Here is a 17,561-nt window from a genome sequence, read left to right as displayed (position 1 = left end):
TGATGCAAGTTGACCTAATCGTGCACTTCCAACGTCTTTAATTACATATGTTAAATCTTATACCTTGTGTAGTATTTTCGGGGGCGATCGGATGCACGAAACTCATGCATATTTAACAAATGGGTCTAGACTAATCGGGACAACAACGAATATAAAGTACACTATATCTAAAGTGATATGGAAAATTTTAAATTTTTATCGTAGTTATGTCAGATGTCATCACATTCGCAAATAACTAAAGAGATAAATAATGACTTTTGGCGAGGTATCAACCCTTTTATTTACAAAACGTTAGATTTAATTATCTTCACATTTTTTCGATGTGCTTTAAAAAAGCGTGCTGATTAAGATTTGATGCATGTTAATTTATATGGGTCGGCATATCGATGCAATGATCACATGCATCTGACGTCTCAGATTTAGCTACTAAATTTTAAACCTATATTTTTTATTTTGCAAACACAATTTAAAATATTTGGACGTATGAAATCAATGCATTGATACATATATAACGATGTATCTAGACTAATCCAAACAAGTCGGCTCATATCGAATCCACGTTCAATATGAGATATTAGTACATCAACAATAATTAAGAGATCATTTTACTAGGAGTACGAAGCACGCTCCATCTAAACATAAAAGTAGTGATTGAAAAAAAAAATTAAAAACTTTTTATCTTAATTACGTCAGATGTCAATATATCGACACTAAAGATGACAACCTTCAGATCTACAACAGAGATGGTAGCAACACCTCTCGTCTGCCACGTGGCACACGACCCATCCCTTCCAGTTGGGCACGAATAAAAAGGACAAAGAGATGGGACCAACCGTAGCAAGATAGGTTGGCCCCTCGCCATGGATACCCTCATGTGAGATGGTACAGAGAGAGAGAGTACTAGAGAGAGAAAGTAACAACCAACCTAGAGAGAAAGAGAGGGAGAGAGAGAGAGAAGAAAGATGATTGAAAAGTGTCGGTTTCGTCAGAGAAAGGATGAGAAATGGGGGTAAGGAGTACTTGAAGACTGCAGTTAAGCAGCTGAGCTGCTTCTCACTGTCCCTGTCTCAAAATAATATTTAAGGAGTCGGTGAGAAGATTTTGAGTAGTTTACAGGGAGAGAGAGAGAGAGAGAGATGTTAGTGATGGATTCTTTGATCATTTGTAGTTAAAACATATCCATCCACCCATAATTAATAAAACTGGTATTCAAAAGGACATTAGTATGAATCACAATTGATAGGTCCTGATTACTTTGTAACCATTAGTTCTTCCCTTTTTACCAACTCTCTTCATCTTAGTGAAGACCCACAAATCTAATCAGTTGAAGTCGGTGGATTATGCAGATCAGAGCAGGATGTTCATAAAATGATAGATGTTACCAAATAAAAAGCTTGCTTAGACGAATTTAGTACATTGATATTTCCAAATGCGTTGTTTACAAACGTGGTGGGGTTTACAGAAGATCAGATGCTTAATAAGTTTGGGTCGGATTTTTTATTTCTATTTTGTAAATTTATAGATATTTTTATTTACAAACGGCTAGATCTTTTGTATTTATTTTTGCGAATTCATACCTCAAACCTATGGTCTACTCTGATTCAAAGTTCAATTAAAAACTTGGGTTCAGTGCTATCTCATATGGAGACCCAAGTTTATTCTATCCCGAGGGCTAACCGAACTATGCTAAGGTATGATGCTCTATCAGACCGAGGTTTTCTAGAGATACATTGATTATGGAATTGACGGCGTGCCTGTATTATTCATCTGTTCATGTGTAATTCAATGAGCCGCAATTAGCTTATTAAATGGAATGGCCACTTGTCATATATGATAGCATCATATGATGTACATTGGGATGAGGATTGGATTAAGAGTCAAACAGCCAATTGTTTTGGTTAGTTAACCTCTGACTGCTTTGGCTGAAAATAGCAGATTTGCTGATAAGATCTCCAGCTTGGCTACTGAAAGGAAACAGCTGTTCTCTTAGCAGTCTATTGAATGTGATATACAAACTGTTCCTTTTGGACACCCTGTAGATCTATTGCTCACCAAATCATCTGACCCGTTTCTTCCCTTCTTCTCTTTTTAAAAGTCAAGACGCGTCTTCTTAATTTTACCCACCTAGATCTTTGTTTTTATTAGTCATGAGAAGTATATAATATTGGAAAGGTTTTGTAGTGTGTGTTTTTTTGTGTGGAGTTTGCACAGCCAAGGTACAAAACTCGCGATTGGCAAGCCATGACTTTTGAGCTCATAAACGAAGCAGTGAGAGTCACAAAAAAAAAGGGAGCTTGGGAATCAAAAGGGTATTGGGTTTGAACAATTAGTTGGTCAACTTGGTCTATCATTCTTTATCTACTTGCGGGAATTTAACAATTCATAATGAGTGACTCTTGATGCATTTTTTTCCAGCAAACAAACAAAGAGGATGGTGGACTTTTGACAAAAGGGTTTTAAGGCATTGGAGGTAGTTACGTCCTTTGGCGTACAATATTTTCTAGTTGGTTTTAGACGGAACAATAGTAAGACGACGAAAAACAAGATTAGAAGGTTATAATCTAACCCATGAGCTTGTTCACATTGCATATATAAAAAACTTTCTTTTGTTGAATATTTCTGCTTGAGTTGTATATCATTAGGCAATGTAAACATTCTGATTGGAAGACTTGGAGTAGCCAATGTTTATTCCAACTATCGGCAGGTGTTCCTTTTACACTTAAAAAAATACGATTTTGCCAGATCATCAACGACTCAACAGTAGAGAAAACAAAGCATTTAATCGCGAAGGAACTCGACGATATTAAACCAACAGTTATAAGTCAAAGACCACATCTGGAAGTCGGCACTCTTCACAAGTTCAGTAATCTAATAAGATCAGAACCGGAAGTGCACGAATATGACGCCCGAAATGTTTTTGAGTCGCCTTGCTCATGAAAGAGGTCTGCAATGGAATAATTTTTTCCTCAAAATCCAACCAAAAGAAAAAGATGCGCCAGAAATAGGCAAAGAAAAATAACTAAAAAGCAATAAAGACTCGGGCAACATAACAACGGGTTCCTGTCAGGATTTGCAACAGAAATCTGACAACCTACAAACCCACACAAAAACGCACTGAAATTACAAGCAACTATAACCAAAAATAAAACACTCCATTGTTCACGACAACAAGTATCTAAATAAGAATAACATAATGCTTCCTTACACTGAATAAGTATAACAGGTATAAGAGAATAACTATAAGAGCAACCAAACATCCTATTCTTATTCCGCCAACACAAGTTTTGCCTAGGCAAAATCAGCAGCCATAAGAATTGCAGTAATACATTGTTTACAGCAAACCAATAAAAGTAAGTAGAGTTTACGCCACAGAAACATCTAGAAACCAAACCAAATAAACTACAATAGTAAACATATCATACAGTATCCAACTACCAGAAATGAAGAAAGGTCAACTCTGAAAAATATTTGATTTCATTCCATTAGCGAAACAGGCAACAGTAGGAACATCTAAAGGTGAAATCCTTCCTAAAGTACTAGAATGCTGTGTCTGCAATTATCGAGCTTACTAAATTTTGCCAACTTCATTAACAACAGAGCAACAGAATTCTAAGGAGATCCTAATGCAAAATAGGCACACTGTCTTGCAATCCAGCAGCAATCAAATGTTCTTCTCGAGCGAAGGATGCAGCGCAGCTACAGGCCAATGTACCCAAGCTAGCTAATTTCACTGGCTTGCAGAAAGTGACCTTTCTCTCCTGGATGGCTTACTCGGGTAATCTTCAGCCAAGCTCCTGCTCCTTGATCTGCTGTCCTCAGGAGAATGAGAGTAACTCATCTCCCGACGATATTTCGCATCGCGGGGTGACGGAGATCTGCTTGAAGGAGAAAATAATATATGAAGGATTCTAACATGCTTAATAAGTATGTAGCTTAACCGTCAAAATCTTTAGCAACTAAAACAATGAAGGAAAATTACCTCGAATAATTTTCTTTCCTAGGAGAAGGAGAATAGTGACTTCTGTTCCGAGACCGAGATGGACCGTTCTGTGGAGAACGAGAGTATCTAGGTGACCTTGAGCGAGAATATCGAGGAGAGCGTGTTCTTCGGTTATCATGATCTCGACTTCTGAGAAAACCAGATGCAGTTAACATTTTAGTCAGCATTAAACTTCTGCTAGAAGCCAGAAATATTTCTTAACAATAATATCATAAACTACCAACTAGGTGCACAAACATGTACCTACTACCAAAGTAATCCTGACGATGACTCAGTAGTAGAGTAGAGTACACAATTTAAACGAAAATATCCATCAGCTTACTCAACTACTACCCCAACATGCTGCAGTATACTTCCAAGAACAAGTGTTATTACACAAGTGATAAACAAAATTTTCATGAGCTAACATAAAACATACATGTGGGGTTAAATAGCCTTGGTTGTACACAGATCCCAAACAGCAATTTCCAAAATGAAAATACCAAGAAGGTCTCAAACATTTCAAAACAAGCTTTTAAAAGAAAACTCAAAATTTTAAAAATTTCTAAAAAAGAAGATCCCATTGTTTTTTCTTAAGGCTTTAGATGCAAGTATTCTCTACTTTTTACATCAAAATATAACAAAATAAAAATTTATTGGCCACGAATAAACACATTCCAACTTATAAGTTTATGCTAAGATATATGCTGATAACATGGAATTGTGAAGTTGACAACATAAGCAAACCTTGCACTTACCTCACTCTCTCTCTTGCCCTCATCTCTTGTGGCTTCTTCCTGTTCTCCTCGGCAAATACCACAGTTAACTCCCTACCAAGAAGTACTTGCCCATCCATTTGATACTTAGCTTCAGCAGCATCACCTGGATCATAGAATTGGACAAACCCAAATCCACGCGGCTCACTGTAACAAAAGTAATTTTATTTCATGAGATCTGATGCAATTTTATCACGAAAACTTTATATTTCAGTACGAACATCAACCAACAGTTACTGCCGAACTATCATTACGATTCTGTAAAACATAGAAGGTCAATTCAGAGAAATGCCTTTTAATGCTTCACGCGATTCAGTAAATCTTTGTATTGACAAATCAATTTAAAGCAAGCACATGGCTGCTGACCTTGCACTCTTCAGAGTTTAAAGATGACTTCAAATTCTTCAAGACTTGAATATCTTCACTATGTTAACTTGAAACTTTATTTCTTCCCATCTCACTAGCGAGGATCTTCACACATTAACATCCTCTTCAACAGAACCCTTAATACTTGTCTTTTGTCTTCAAAACTTTATTCTCACTGTTAGATCTCAAGAACCTTAATAAAAGATTCAGCGTGCATTGATAAAAATTGAGAACTAAACAACAATTCCCAGGAAGCATAAAAAAGTGAAAGGCGACTGATAATTCCCAGGAAGCATAAAAAAGTGAAAGTCAACTGATAATTCCCAGGAAGCATAAAAAAGTGAAAGCCAACTGATAATTCCCAGGAAGCATAAAAAAGTGAAAGGCGACTGAAAACACCTAGGAAGAAAATATTATTTATTGTTGAATTGTAAAAAAAGTTGCACACTCCACACATGCCATTCAAGCCAGAGTTAACAAGTATTTAAAGTCACAACTACAACTATATAACAGTATTCCAATATAGTTATAGTTATTCTTACGTTCTTATTCCTGCAGTCCACAGCAAGGCTTAAATTAGATGAATATAAATATACTTACCCGGTATAATAATCCCGTGGCAAATATATATCCTTCACACGACCAAATTGACCAAACGGCCTACGAAGATCATCAGGCCTGCACAAAAGAAGCATAATAAGTTAGATGGAAGTAAAAGGAATTAAGGGAAAACATGAAATAACAGTTCATCTCAGATTAGTTGAAGTAGAAAGGCTAGAAGGAATCAAGGGAAATCAGATTAAACTCATAGGATCTCATTATGGAACTCGACAGATCCTGGACACTTTCAGTATCAGGATTTATGGTATATGCAGTGAGATCAAAGGAAAGCATAAGTGTATAGCGGTGCATGTGCCACCTTTTATATTAGAGCATTGTAAAAAATTATATATTGTTATAACCACCAGTGCAAGTTAGACCCATCTTAGACTCCATACGATATAGAAGAGAAGTACATTAACAATAAATATTTCATGGGTACTGTTTCCAAGTGAAAATTGGCCTCATCTTTAACTGAAACTGGTCCATATAAAGTTTTTTCAATCACATCTAGTAGTGAAAGCAACAATCCTCGGTTGTCCCAGGTCAATCTTAGAGACTCAGTTCTGCCTCTTCATTGAATTTGAATAATAACATATGCAGAAAAGGTAATGTACCTTAAAAACCAGTAAGAATAACATACCTGCAGTCACGACGGAGATTTCGAACCAAAAGACTGGTCGGAAGATCTCTACCACGACCTCCATAACGACCTCTAGGGCTTGGGCTCCGACCTCTAGGGCTTGGGCTCCGACCTCTTCTCCCATAACTCCTTGGAGGTGATGGACTATAGCTATAGCTTCTTCCCCTCATCCTGATAGTGAAATTACAACCTACAGTATTTCAAAGGAAAATCAGGAGTTAATAAATAATAACATAAGACTGCAGATGTAAAGGTAATATCCATTTTAAATTTTATTCTCCAACAAACTACATCAAAAATGAAACAGATGTTGTAACATATAAAACATGGTGCCATAGGCAACAAAAGCATGAATTAAGTTGTAACTGCTCTATAGGGTGACTGCCTCTGCATAAATGTGCTTCATATTTACTCCTTTTCTCGTGACAATATTCCTTCTATGAATTTAAAATTCTTAGACCTACTAGAAAGGAAAAAAAAAGGAACTCCTGTAAGATTAATCTATGAAGAACACAAGACAATAGATTTATTTTGTAAATCAAGAATATCCGACAGGTCAAGCACTTGGGAAAAACAAAATCATTATAAAGATCACAATACACAGATCTACTCATCTAGGATATTGGGATTTTTTTTAACTTTTTGTATCCATCATGGCTATAGATGTAATTTAAGACCCATAAAAACAAGTTCACTGTAGGTCAATAAGATCTCCATAAGCTACTAAAAGTTCAATGGAAGCTACAACCATCCCAAAAGGGGTAATGCATTAAGTAATAAGGGTAGTCCTTAAAAAGGTAACAATTAAGTAATAAGAGAAGTTAGACGATCACCCAATTTAATCAGGAAAAGTTGGGAATATCACAGGCCATTCCAGCAGTATAATTAGCATCAACATGATAATCAGCTACTCAATTAATGTTTTCTTCTCTCTAACATAAACATAATTTTTTTCTAACAGACAAGGAATCAACTATTGTCTTCCTATTATACCTTCCAGTAACACAATATAACACTACAAAAAGGCAAGAAAATCGTCAACAAACCACAGTTTCTAGATATGTAAGATACATGCTTGAAATGCCTAAATAAGTTCCTAAAAGATAATTAGCTAAGTTCGTCAAATATACTACTAAGACATGCCCCAGACATGCCTCCAATGATATGCACAATAAGCAGGTCCCTTGGATTCATGTCCATCAGCTTCACGTTTTTCTTATTCAATGATGCTAAAGAAGAGTGAATTTAAAACAAAGATATCAAGCTAGTATATAGGAATAACTATGCCATCAAGGTAATACCATCTAATATGCAATAAGTAGCCAAGTAACCAATGCGTAATTATACATGGACATAATGATGATATCTAACCCTACTTGTATCGTCAACCACAATGAACCAAGATAATAACATAGTTTTGACCATCGTCGAGTAGAAAAACAATAAAACCTAATAACAGTCGACAATCTGTTCGCAGATTTCACCACGATCACAGCAAGATCCGAATAATTCGAATCTGACACAGGAAACCTTATCCCAGAACGAAACAATGCCCTATAAACGATGACTCCTTTCAAACCCTAGGCGTTCGGATCAATCAACGAGAGATTCGAGCTCACCTATTAGAGATCGACGAATCTTGCAACCAAGGAGGTCAAATCGCCAGAAAAGACGAAATCGTAAACCCTAAAACAAGGAAAGAAGAGAGGTATACCTTGCGCTCCAAGAGGCTTCGGTTTCTCGTCTATTCCAGAAGCTTCGCTCAGTAATTAAAGCCCAATCCACCCTTGTTTCGCCATCTTTATAGCCGATGTCCTTTTATGAGGACCGTACGATTAGGGCTCTTTTAGTCGATAAAAGAATTAGACGGTGGATAAAGCTCTACACATTGTTGGGTATATTAGGCCGCAGACTAACTTGGGCTTTTGGGCTTTTGGGTTTTTGGGCTTTTAGGCTTTTGAGCTTTTGGGTTTTGAGCTTTTGGGCTTTTGGGCTTTTGGGCTTTTGGGCTTTTGGGCTTTTGGGATTTTGGTCTTTTGGGCTTTTGGGATTTTGGGATTTTGGGCTTTTACGAAATGGCCATAATGTGAGATAATTTTGATATTATTGTGAAGAGTGGATGAGGATATTTGCACATTAAAGCTCCTTTAATTTAGAAGTGAATTAGAATTATATAGGAAAAAAAATTAACGGCCGAATTAAAGCTCCTTTAATTCAGTATATTTTTAATACTTTGGTCGGTAGCATGTCTGAAATTTGGACTGCTTAAATTAGGGTTATGACTGGAGACATTAGTCGTTATCCACATTGTGTTCTCTTAATTGGAAAAAAAAGTTCCTTAATAAAGATGAAGAATTAATCAATCAAACAGGTAGAGTGGCAATTCTAACATGGTTTGCATGAAAAGGACCCTCTGTTTTGGCGCAAGAGAGAGATAGGGGAAAAAAAAGGGAGGATTAGGTTGGAATTTTCCTACACCTCACCTGCCCGAGCATCCTCTAGGCCAGATTTAGCTATCGTGGTTGACCGGAGCTCTCCCGACTCGATAGTGACCATTGCCGTTGAGAAGTGAGCAGGTCGTTCGCAAGCACGAATGCAGGAAATTCCTACATCCGGAGTACTTGGCTGCAGGATAGGCAACGAGTTCCTACTCGTGTCCTATAAAGAAATGCAAAAGGAGCAGCGATATATTGTTGGAGTAGTAGCGCTGCATAGCAATATCATAAGAGAGAGCATGAAGTCAGTTGTTATGATTTGTTCTCTTTACTCAGGAAAGAAATTCTTCCACCTTGCATGCATATCCTTGCTGTAACCCCTCTTAAAGCCTTGAGGTATTCTTGCTCTTCTTCTTTCTCTGCAACGTTGAATTCTTGGCCCAAATCAAGATAACTTGATCCAGGTTGGACTTTCTCTTCTCTTCTCTGACCTCTTCTTTTTTCTTCTGTTATCTGTTCTAGTTGGTTGTTCTACCTGGGTTGCTAAAATTGCTGATGGTGTGGAGATAAAAGATATAAAGAATTAAGATAGCTGTTCTGTAACCTGGTAACCTGGGTTGTTCTATCTGTCATGGAGTGGCCTCCCTATGTTTTAACATATGATCGGCTTTGGCTTCATTTAGATTTAGGCACAAGGGGCAATAAGCTCCTCATGAAGCTTGTCGGTTAAAGAGCAGAGCTAGCAAGATAGTTCAAATGTTTATCTGAATCTTCCATTTAGTTTTCTTCCTTACTTATTTCCAAATAAATATTTAAGACTTAAAACAATCAATAATGGGGATTTGGTTCAGAAATTAACCTTTGCAGCCATTAGAGTCTGTTAATAAATCCTTTTTGAGTTGATTCATCTGAGAATTTGATTCTAGAAAAGAAAAAATAAAAAAGTGGGAGGTCTGAAAAGTCCCTTGCAATAGAGAGACAAGCACACCTGATGCATTTCCCTCGAGTCTTTCTTCTTTCATTTGCGTAATGTACTAATTTTATTTCTATTTTTCTGTTCCAGTTCTGAGGTTTCTGTGCGAATATATAGGTAATTGGATCTCGATCCAATGTTCCCCAAAATATGGCAGGGATGCATTATGTTGCTCATCCTTTTTCTATCAAGTGCATCAGGTATAATCTTCTTCCTGATCAGTGATTAGATTAGATATCAACAAATAGCACCATACTGAGAAATACTTTCCCAAAGTGATTTCAATTCTTCTTTTACAAAAGCACCTCTTTCTGCCGCTCCCTTCCCAGATGAGTGTCAAGTTTAAGTCATTGAGGAGGGAGCTTTTCCCACTCCGTTTTGGAGCTTTTAGGAGTGAAAAAAATACTTGTCTTATTTACGACGAAAAAGAATATGCTTCTTGTTATATCTGATTGTTGTTTGTGTATGCATTGTACTTCCTTTTATCTATCCTTAGGTGACCAATTCGTTGGTATTGAGAGTGCTGTTACTATCCATTTGTTGATTCTTCGTATGACGTTTAACAAATTCAAACAACCTTTGCTGCAGGTGGACTTGTTGGAGCAATGTATGATCTAAACTTTGTTAGTTTAGCTACCACTGACACCAATTCATCAAACTTGGTTGGGGTTTTCTGTGTGGCAATCGCCAGTGCAGACTCCAGTATCCTACAGGAGAGCTTGAATTGGGCTTGCGGACCTGGTTCAGCGAACTGCAGTGCTATACAACCAGGGCAACCATGTTATCAGGACAACAATTTGGTTGCATTGACTTCGTATGCTTATAATGACTATTACCACAAAACTGAAGCTACTGGTGGAACCTGCAACTTCAGCAACACAGCAACTATTACCAATACCGATCCTAGTAAGCTCTAATACAGTCTCTGTGATATAGTCCTTGTCTAAATCTTGAATACTTCAATAGTTCAATGTATGCACTATTTTCTTACTGAGGCTTAGCTACTGCTCTCTGCATTGCTCAGTTATGTCTCAAATGATTGTACTAGCAAGGTAGAACTAGCTATGTTTCTTTCAGAATTCAGTTATATTCAAACAAAGAACATGATGTAATAGCAAATGACATCATCTTCAAAGACTTTTCAGAACACAGGAGTTCAAATATGGAAGACTAAATGCAGTGAAGGCTCTTTAAAGACATGGCGATTAGAACTACTTAATTAAAGTCGTGCATACTCCCAGACAGTTTCTGATTGCCGGGGCTTCTGGTCATGGGAGGGTTGGTTCTTTTACTTGACTATCATCTTATGGACTCTAACCTCTTTATGTATTCTTTCACAGGTTATGGCTCATGCATCTTTGCAGGAAGGTGAGGTGATCTTTAGAATAATCTAAATAATTTACTTAAAACATTTTTACAGAGGCTTACAAGTTGTGTTCATTTCTATGGACAGCACACTCCAAGGCACAAGCTCTGGCGGTGGTACAAACACAACTACTGGCACAGGTGTAAACACAACTTCAAGTTTTGGTGGAGCACCAAACAATGACAATTTCGGGGGCACATTCTCTAGCAATGGTGTTTCACTACGAGTTCTGCAGATCGCCTATTTAGTTCCAGTGATACTGCATGTCTTTTTTTGATCTGTAAAACAAATTGATCAATGGTCAGAAATGAAAGAGAGCATATAATATGCACATATGCCAGAATAGTATTGCAGTTGTGACATAATAACAAAGTATAGATGTAGTTGTTACGGTTGCAAATGTCACATGACAACCAATAGCTCTTCTCGGCTGCTAGAAACTATCAAGATGATTAAAATGTGCTAGATATAACAAGCTTGTTGGTTGGACTTTTATTTTTATTTTTATGCGGCTTTTGTTGATTGTAAATCTGTTCGTACTTCAAGGAAAGCATTTCATGTCGAGCGTGTAATTTTGCAATATAACTTTCACATATCTTGAGATTTTATTGTAGAATTTTCAGTGCATGCACTACACATAGCCATGGTTTCTGATCCTATTTATTTGAACAGCATGGAAGTTCCAGATTGGTTTGATTCATATTCTAAATTTAAGCATTTAATTAATTGATTAATTTCAGAAGCTCTTGCTAGATTTCAGTTATCTATCTGTTGCCAGAAATCATCTGTTCTTTTCTGAAAAGGTGCTACTCCTGCATCAACAATCTGCAGTATAAGGTTAAAAAAATTCTGCATTGGTACTACACAGAGAAGTAAATCCAAGAAACATTGCAGTAATTAATGCCTACAAACTTGTTGAATCCTATTCAGACACTGGTTATCCAAATCATTCAGACGATCTGCCAAAGATACTAATGCTGTACTGTGGATCCTATGTGAATTTTCTCAGAGCACCAACATCAACATCAAATTAGCTGCATGGTCCCTTCTACTGTTAGTCTGTTGTAATACGTACATAGACGGATATCAATCCATCACCATGTGTTTTAAAATGTGTTAATCTTGAGGATCTCTATCTTGATCTCTTTTCAACCTTTTTGGCAAAAAATATCCAATGTTACTATTTGTTGCAGCTGCTCCCTTTCCTCAGAAGCACTCCCCTGACCTCTCAATCTCACCAAACACCCCACCACAACTGCCATCAGATTAACACCCAGATTTGGACTCCTCCCCTACCCAAGTTGCCTTTGCCTGCCTTGGAAGACCCTCCTCCAATATATCTATCAACCAAGATTTGTACCTTAATTTCCTGCAATCGGCTCACTTGGCAGCTCCGGGTTGGCTGGAACACTTGAGTTCCTACAACCAGTGCTGCACAACATCTCCCCACAACCGTAGAAAGAGAGAACCAGATTAATAAATAAATCAACCAGTCACCACCACCATCATCAAACTCCTATAACAACCTTTGCAACTATTCGTCTTGTCATATATATTTTTAAGAGAGAGAGAGAGAGAGAGAGAGAGAGAGAGAGAGAGAGAGAGAGAGGAATTAGAGAGGCGAGAATGGCTCCTCTTGCTCCTTTATCAGAGCAGCCCATGAGTGAGGAGTCCTCCAACTCCAAGAGAAACCACTCTTTCCGGAGCTGGGTCAAGAACCATTTGCCACCTCTGCTCTTCCACAAGAAGTATTCCGATCTCCGCCTCCTCCTCAGCGTCGTCGGCTGCCCTCTCTCTCCCTTCCCAGTCCTCTATAAACAACCAAGCAACGTACGTATGGCTATAAGAACTCCATGCATGCACTTGTATCACAATATGCATAGGTTGATGTATTAATCCATATATAAATAATATGTATATACAAATAGGTGGCTTCATCAGCTCAGTATATCATTCAGCAATTCCGGGCTACCGCCGGCTGCACGAAAATCGAGGCGAGTATTAAGAGCATGTACACGGCCGGGAGAGTGAGGCTGATCATGGCTCATGAGCCCAAGCAGCACCATGTAGGTTGCTTTGTTATGTGGCAGTTGGTCCCCGACATGTGGCTCGTAGAGCTCGCCGTGTTAGGTCGGCAGGTCATCGCGGGTAGCGACGGCCGGGTGGCGTGGCGGCACACCCCGTGGCTCGGCGCGCATTCGGCTCTCGGCGGAGTCCGGCCCCTTCGGCGAGCACTCCAGGTTTATTTTCTACTGTTTGATGAACAATTAGAGAATCAAATGTCTCAACTACTGGAATACTAATAGAAAGACATAGTATGGTCACTTGCTGCGGGTACTATCTCTACTGATATACATATATAAATTTTTAACCAACTTGGGTTCAATATCATTGAGCTAATTGTGCAGTTGTAATACTAGGTTCCTTTCCATTTGTTCATGACACTATTTATCCACCACATGGTACATATATTATTTGTATAGGGATTTCAAATAGTTTTAAATTGATGTCAGATGCAAAGAAGATTTATTCAGCAAACCTTTGCTGGCTGTGCTACTGTGTGTCCTACTATATGAATTCAGATGTACTGGCCTCCTATTACCTATTACAGTACTCTGAACCTCTATTATCTATATAATTTTTGTGCTGCTGTTCTTCTATCACCTAATCTTGAGCAAATACAAACAGGTACAATATTAGCTACTAATCAAGGTACTAATACTCTTCTATAATTAATAACAGGTACACCACTTGCTAATTGATCAAGATCATTGTCATTTTCATGTTGGTAGTTGTCACAACTTGATGATGAATAATGTTATCCATTCAGGGATTAGATCCAGTGACCATTGCAGCAGTCTTCACCGCCGCGCAGCACATAGGCGAGAAGTTCATCGGAGACGAAGAATGCTTTGCGTTAAAGCTCGACGTCGATCCTTTGGTCTTATCAAGCTGGAGTGATAGCACTGCAGAGATCATCAAACATGCAATGGTTGGCTACTTCAGCCAGCGCAGTGGCCTACTGGTTCATCTTGAGGACTCTCAACTGGCAAGGATCCAATCTCCAGGATCTCAAGCCATATACTGGGAGACCACCATATCATCATACATGGAGGATTACCGACCAATAGATGGCATCATGATCGCGCATTCGGGGCGGTCCACCGTAAGCTTAGTAAGATTCGGCGTCGGCTTGAAGGCCAACAGAGTGCTGACACAGATGGAGGAGATGTGGACAATAGATGATGTGGTGTTTAATGTACCAGGCTTATCGGCTGATTGCTTCATTCCTCCAGAGGAGGTGCAGAAGAACATTAGCCATCCAAATGCAAAGAATGGCAGTAATCTGGGCTTTCATTCCATCTAAGTTTTATAATAGAAAGTGATGTGATCATATGAGTTGTGTACATATGTTACTTCTTGTCATATGAGTTTGGTGCAGAGCTAATAGTGGTTTCTGAATTCTGATCGTTGGATTTGAACAACAAGATTAGATTGCATTAGGCCAGGTTATGCATGGGGGAGTATTAAGTATTAACCTTGTGCTGGGTCTTATCTTACAGTTCTGAAGCAGAAAGCTAGTAAAGGCGGGTTGTTCCTTCTCTTTAGATCTTTTTGAATAACTCTGAGTCATCATTTTTTGCTATCTTTTGGTATTAACTGCAGACTACCCCCACAGTACCCAGCTCACATCCCCTGTTCTGATATCTTCTCTGGCTGTTTCATTCGAATGAAAAAATCAATAAGTTATATATAATTCATACTTTACTATTCTGCATAAGGTTGCATGGCAAACACGGAAAGAACTATGTAAGAATTTAATCCTATTAACTCCTCTTCTGCATTTAATCTTCAATTTAATCTGGCTCTGTTTCTTACCACCATCTCTTGCTCTGTGAGGGAAGTTCTAAGAAGACTAGTAGAAATGTAGAAGAGTCTGCTCCAACAAGTCAACCAAAGTCTTTGCCTTCCCTTTCCTCCAGTCTATGTTATGTGTTTGTTTGTTTGTGTCACCTGACAAACTTTTGTCGTTGTTTGTAAATTTGATCTGCAAATTTACACCAAGAATTGTACCTGCCGATTAAAGGACCCACATAGGACTATGAAACTTGGACCACAAGCATGAATAGTGAATGATGTACCACAAAATATGATTCATATTCTCCTTCATGATTTAGGATTTTTAACTGTGCATCCTTTTCTTTCAAAGAAAAAAAAAAGAGTGTTTAGCAACCGATTCTATGATCAACTTTGTGTTCCTGACCGGGGTATTTATTTTATTTTTCTATTTCTATGATAAGCTAGAAATCTTGCTTTACTAAACTTTTGAGAATTAACAAAGTTGTGTGTCTTTGACTACCGGATCACTATGAAACCACAAATTAATTTTTATTTTTATAAATTCTCTAACTTTTTAATTTGTCTACAGAGAGCTCAATGATTTATAGCAAAAGTGATATTTAAAAGAATATAGTGATAATTATTTAAAAATAACTTTTGTTTCTACTTTTTACCTCCGCGGGCCATTTTGGCCCAGATCTTATCCGCACTGGGCCTAAACTTTATTGGGCCTTGACCTGGATCGCGCTATTTTCATGTTCTTATGGTTCCAAACCCTATCTTGCGTTCTTGAATTGTTCTTGGTTGTGGATTGCCCGGAAATTGGATGGATAAATTTGGGATTATTGCTTCCTTTTCGCAGTTGTAACTTTATTTCATATTTTATCTGTTTATTTATATATTTTCTGATGTTGCATGAGGATGCCAAGGAATCTATCAGAAAAAATTCTCCTTTAATCTTCTTGGTTTATGATTTGTATGCTGAATCCTAAACCCGAAGAACAACTGAGAAAGATGATTTTTTTTTTTGTGTGGTGTATGTCGAAGCATTTTAGATAATGTTTGTCGTTGAGCAAACAAAGATGATAGAAGATACTAACATTTATGGACAAATATGGACTTTTTATTATGTTTGCTGTTGGTTAATACTTAATATGGTTTCAATAACAACTAATTTCTTACTGAAACTAGTTAGAATGCAACTGCAACTGCATGTTTATCTAATAGAAACTATTTATATATGGCTTGTTATAAATTTATAATACAATAGGAATAGCCTCTATATGAATACTAATTGTGAAGAGAGACCATGATAGATTTTTTTTTCTCTTTAATTTTTTGCTTAGTTGTTTATCTAAGGAGGCAACCTTCATTTGCCCTTCTTGGCATAAAATGATTTGGTTTTTGGGGCTTAATCATGTTCAATGTATAGAACTGTTTCATATCAGTTTGACGACAACTCTGGTTATACATGAGCCTTTTCAACATAAGAGAGTCAGTTTGGTATATTTCGAAATTAGAGTTCAGCTTCCTATTCACCAAATTTGTCAACTTCCTGATGTTCCTTTAGCAATTTTTGAAACGACTCTATTGGTCAGTTCAACTGAGCAGTAAAGCCATCACGATTCATGAAGAAAGTCAAATGATCAGGTTAATGTAATAGAGGTGGACAGTTGAAGTTTGAAGCTAAACTGGTGTTATATTAGTTGCTTGATCTTATGGTATTTCTTAAAAAAATGAATGGATCCCTTTTGAATATAATGTTTCAAACTGCGTTTGTTTGGTCTCATTTGATGGATTGATTTCAACTTAAACATCATCATTACCTTCTGTGCAATTGATCAGTACAGCCATTCCAATTCATGAATACATATCTGCGCAGGAGAAAGTCAAATGATAATCAGGTTCATGTAGTAGAGGTGGAATGCTGAAGTCTGAAGCTAAATTCGTTTTCCCTTCTTTTGCCACTTTTTTCAAAAATGATTTTTAATGCAGTGCAGCAAAACTGTACTTATTTGGTTTCATTTGCTGTGACTTCAGCTTAAACATCAGTTATTTGTATAATATGGTCAAAAGAAGTGGACTACTACTACTACTACTACTACTACTACTACATACAGGGTTTGAGATTGAATTCTGTTATTACTGTTACATTTACATCATTCTCTTTCGAGGCAACTGTGACAATTATTTGGCGGAAAGGAAGAAAATGACATGGACATTGTTGGTTATAGAAGCAGGACCGAGCGAAGCCTGACCAGAAAAGCCATCATGAGTACACATCTGAGCAGGAGGAAATCAAATTAAGATTAGGCTCATGTGGTGGAGGTTGGTTGTTGAGGTCTGAAGCTGAATTGGCCTCAGATGAGTTGCTTGGTCTTATTGTACTTTTCTTCTTCCAACCTGATTACTGAAGTTCTCTTTATTGTGGTCCTCTGGTTTCAGTCTTGCAGAACTGCACAAACACCGCAATCCGTGGTTTTCTACCTAAAGGCAGCTTAATCTCCATTTTGAAATGTTATGGGAAGATCTGCTGAATAAAGTGTTTTGGTTGCATGCAGAAGAAAATATCAGGATCATACC

General features: G+C 37.6%; 3 protein-coding genes across 7 annotated transcripts; 2 read left to right on the top strand and 1 right to left on the bottom strand.

Annotated features, from left to right (window-relative positions):
• Positions 1 to 3,377: 3,377 nt before the first annotated feature.
• On the bottom strand, positions 3,378 to 8,204 carry LOC140787137 (serine/arginine-rich SC35-like splicing factor SCL30A). Of its 2 annotated transcripts, none has more exons than XM_073135917.1 (6): positions 8,079 to 8,204; positions 6,365 to 6,554; positions 5,722 to 5,799; positions 4,738 to 4,902; positions 3,980 to 4,129; positions 3,378 to 3,875 (listed from the first exon to the last, which is right to left on the bottom strand). In XM_073135917.1, exons 2-6 carry the CDS (start codon positions 6,532 to 6,534, stop codon positions 3,728 to 3,730), a joined length of 711 nt encoding a protein of 236 aa, XP_072992018.1. In that variant the 5' UTR covers positions 6,535 to 6,554; positions 8,079 to 8,204; the 3' UTR covers positions 3,378 to 3,727. The 2 variants fall into 2 exon arrangements, with proteins under 2 accessions (XP_072992018.1, XP_072992019.1); XM_073135918.1 differs by having other exon boundaries at positions 7,984 to 8,093.
• An 845-nt stretch (positions 8,205 to 9,049) lies between these two features.
• On the top strand, positions 9,050 to 11,746 carry LOC140787602 (glucan endo-1,3-beta-glucosidase 2-like). 4 transcript variants are annotated; one of them, XM_073136609.1, is made up of 6 exons: positions 9,050 to 9,263; positions 9,890 to 9,972; positions 10,361 to 10,379; positions 10,464 to 10,678; positions 11,113 to 11,140; positions 11,226 to 11,746. In XM_073136609.1, the coding sequence occupies exons 2-6, from the start codon at positions 9,909 to 9,911 to the stop codon at positions 11,413 to 11,415; spliced, it is 516 nt and encodes a 171-aa protein (XP_072992710.1). In that variant the 5' UTR covers positions 9,050 to 9,263; positions 9,890 to 9,908; the 3' UTR covers positions 11,416 to 11,746. The 4 variants fall into 4 exon arrangements, with proteins under 4 accessions (XP_072992710.1, XP_072992708.1, XP_072992707.1 ...); XM_073136607.1 differs by having other exon boundaries at positions 9,051 to 9,263; positions 9,863 to 9,972; XM_073136606.1 differs by having other exon boundaries at positions 9,052 to 9,263; positions 10,361 to 10,678.
• Positions 11,747 to 12,700: 954 nt separating this feature from the next.
• Positions 12,701 to 14,746, top strand: LOC140786822 (uncharacterized). The gene is made up of 3 exons (XM_073135505.1): positions 12,701 to 12,968; positions 13,067 to 13,378; positions 13,969 to 14,746. The coding sequence occupies exons 1-3, from the start codon at positions 12,765 to 12,767 to the stop codon at positions 14,503 to 14,505; spliced, it is 1,053 nt and encodes a 350-aa protein (XP_072991606.1). The 5' UTR covers positions 12,701 to 12,764; the 3' UTR covers positions 14,506 to 14,746.
• Positions 14,747 to 17,561: the final 2,815 nt, after the last annotated feature.

The sequence above is a fragment of the Typha latifolia genome, chromosome 4, assembly GCF_019914945.1.
Source record: "Typha latifolia isolate L0001 chromosome 4, TyphaL0001v2, whole genome shotgun sequence".
In the NCBI taxonomy this organism is placed as follows: Eukaryota; Viridiplantae; Streptophyta; class Magnoliopsida; order Poales; family Typhaceae; genus Typha; species Typha latifolia.
This window is presented reverse-complemented; position numbering and strand designations above follow the sequence as displayed.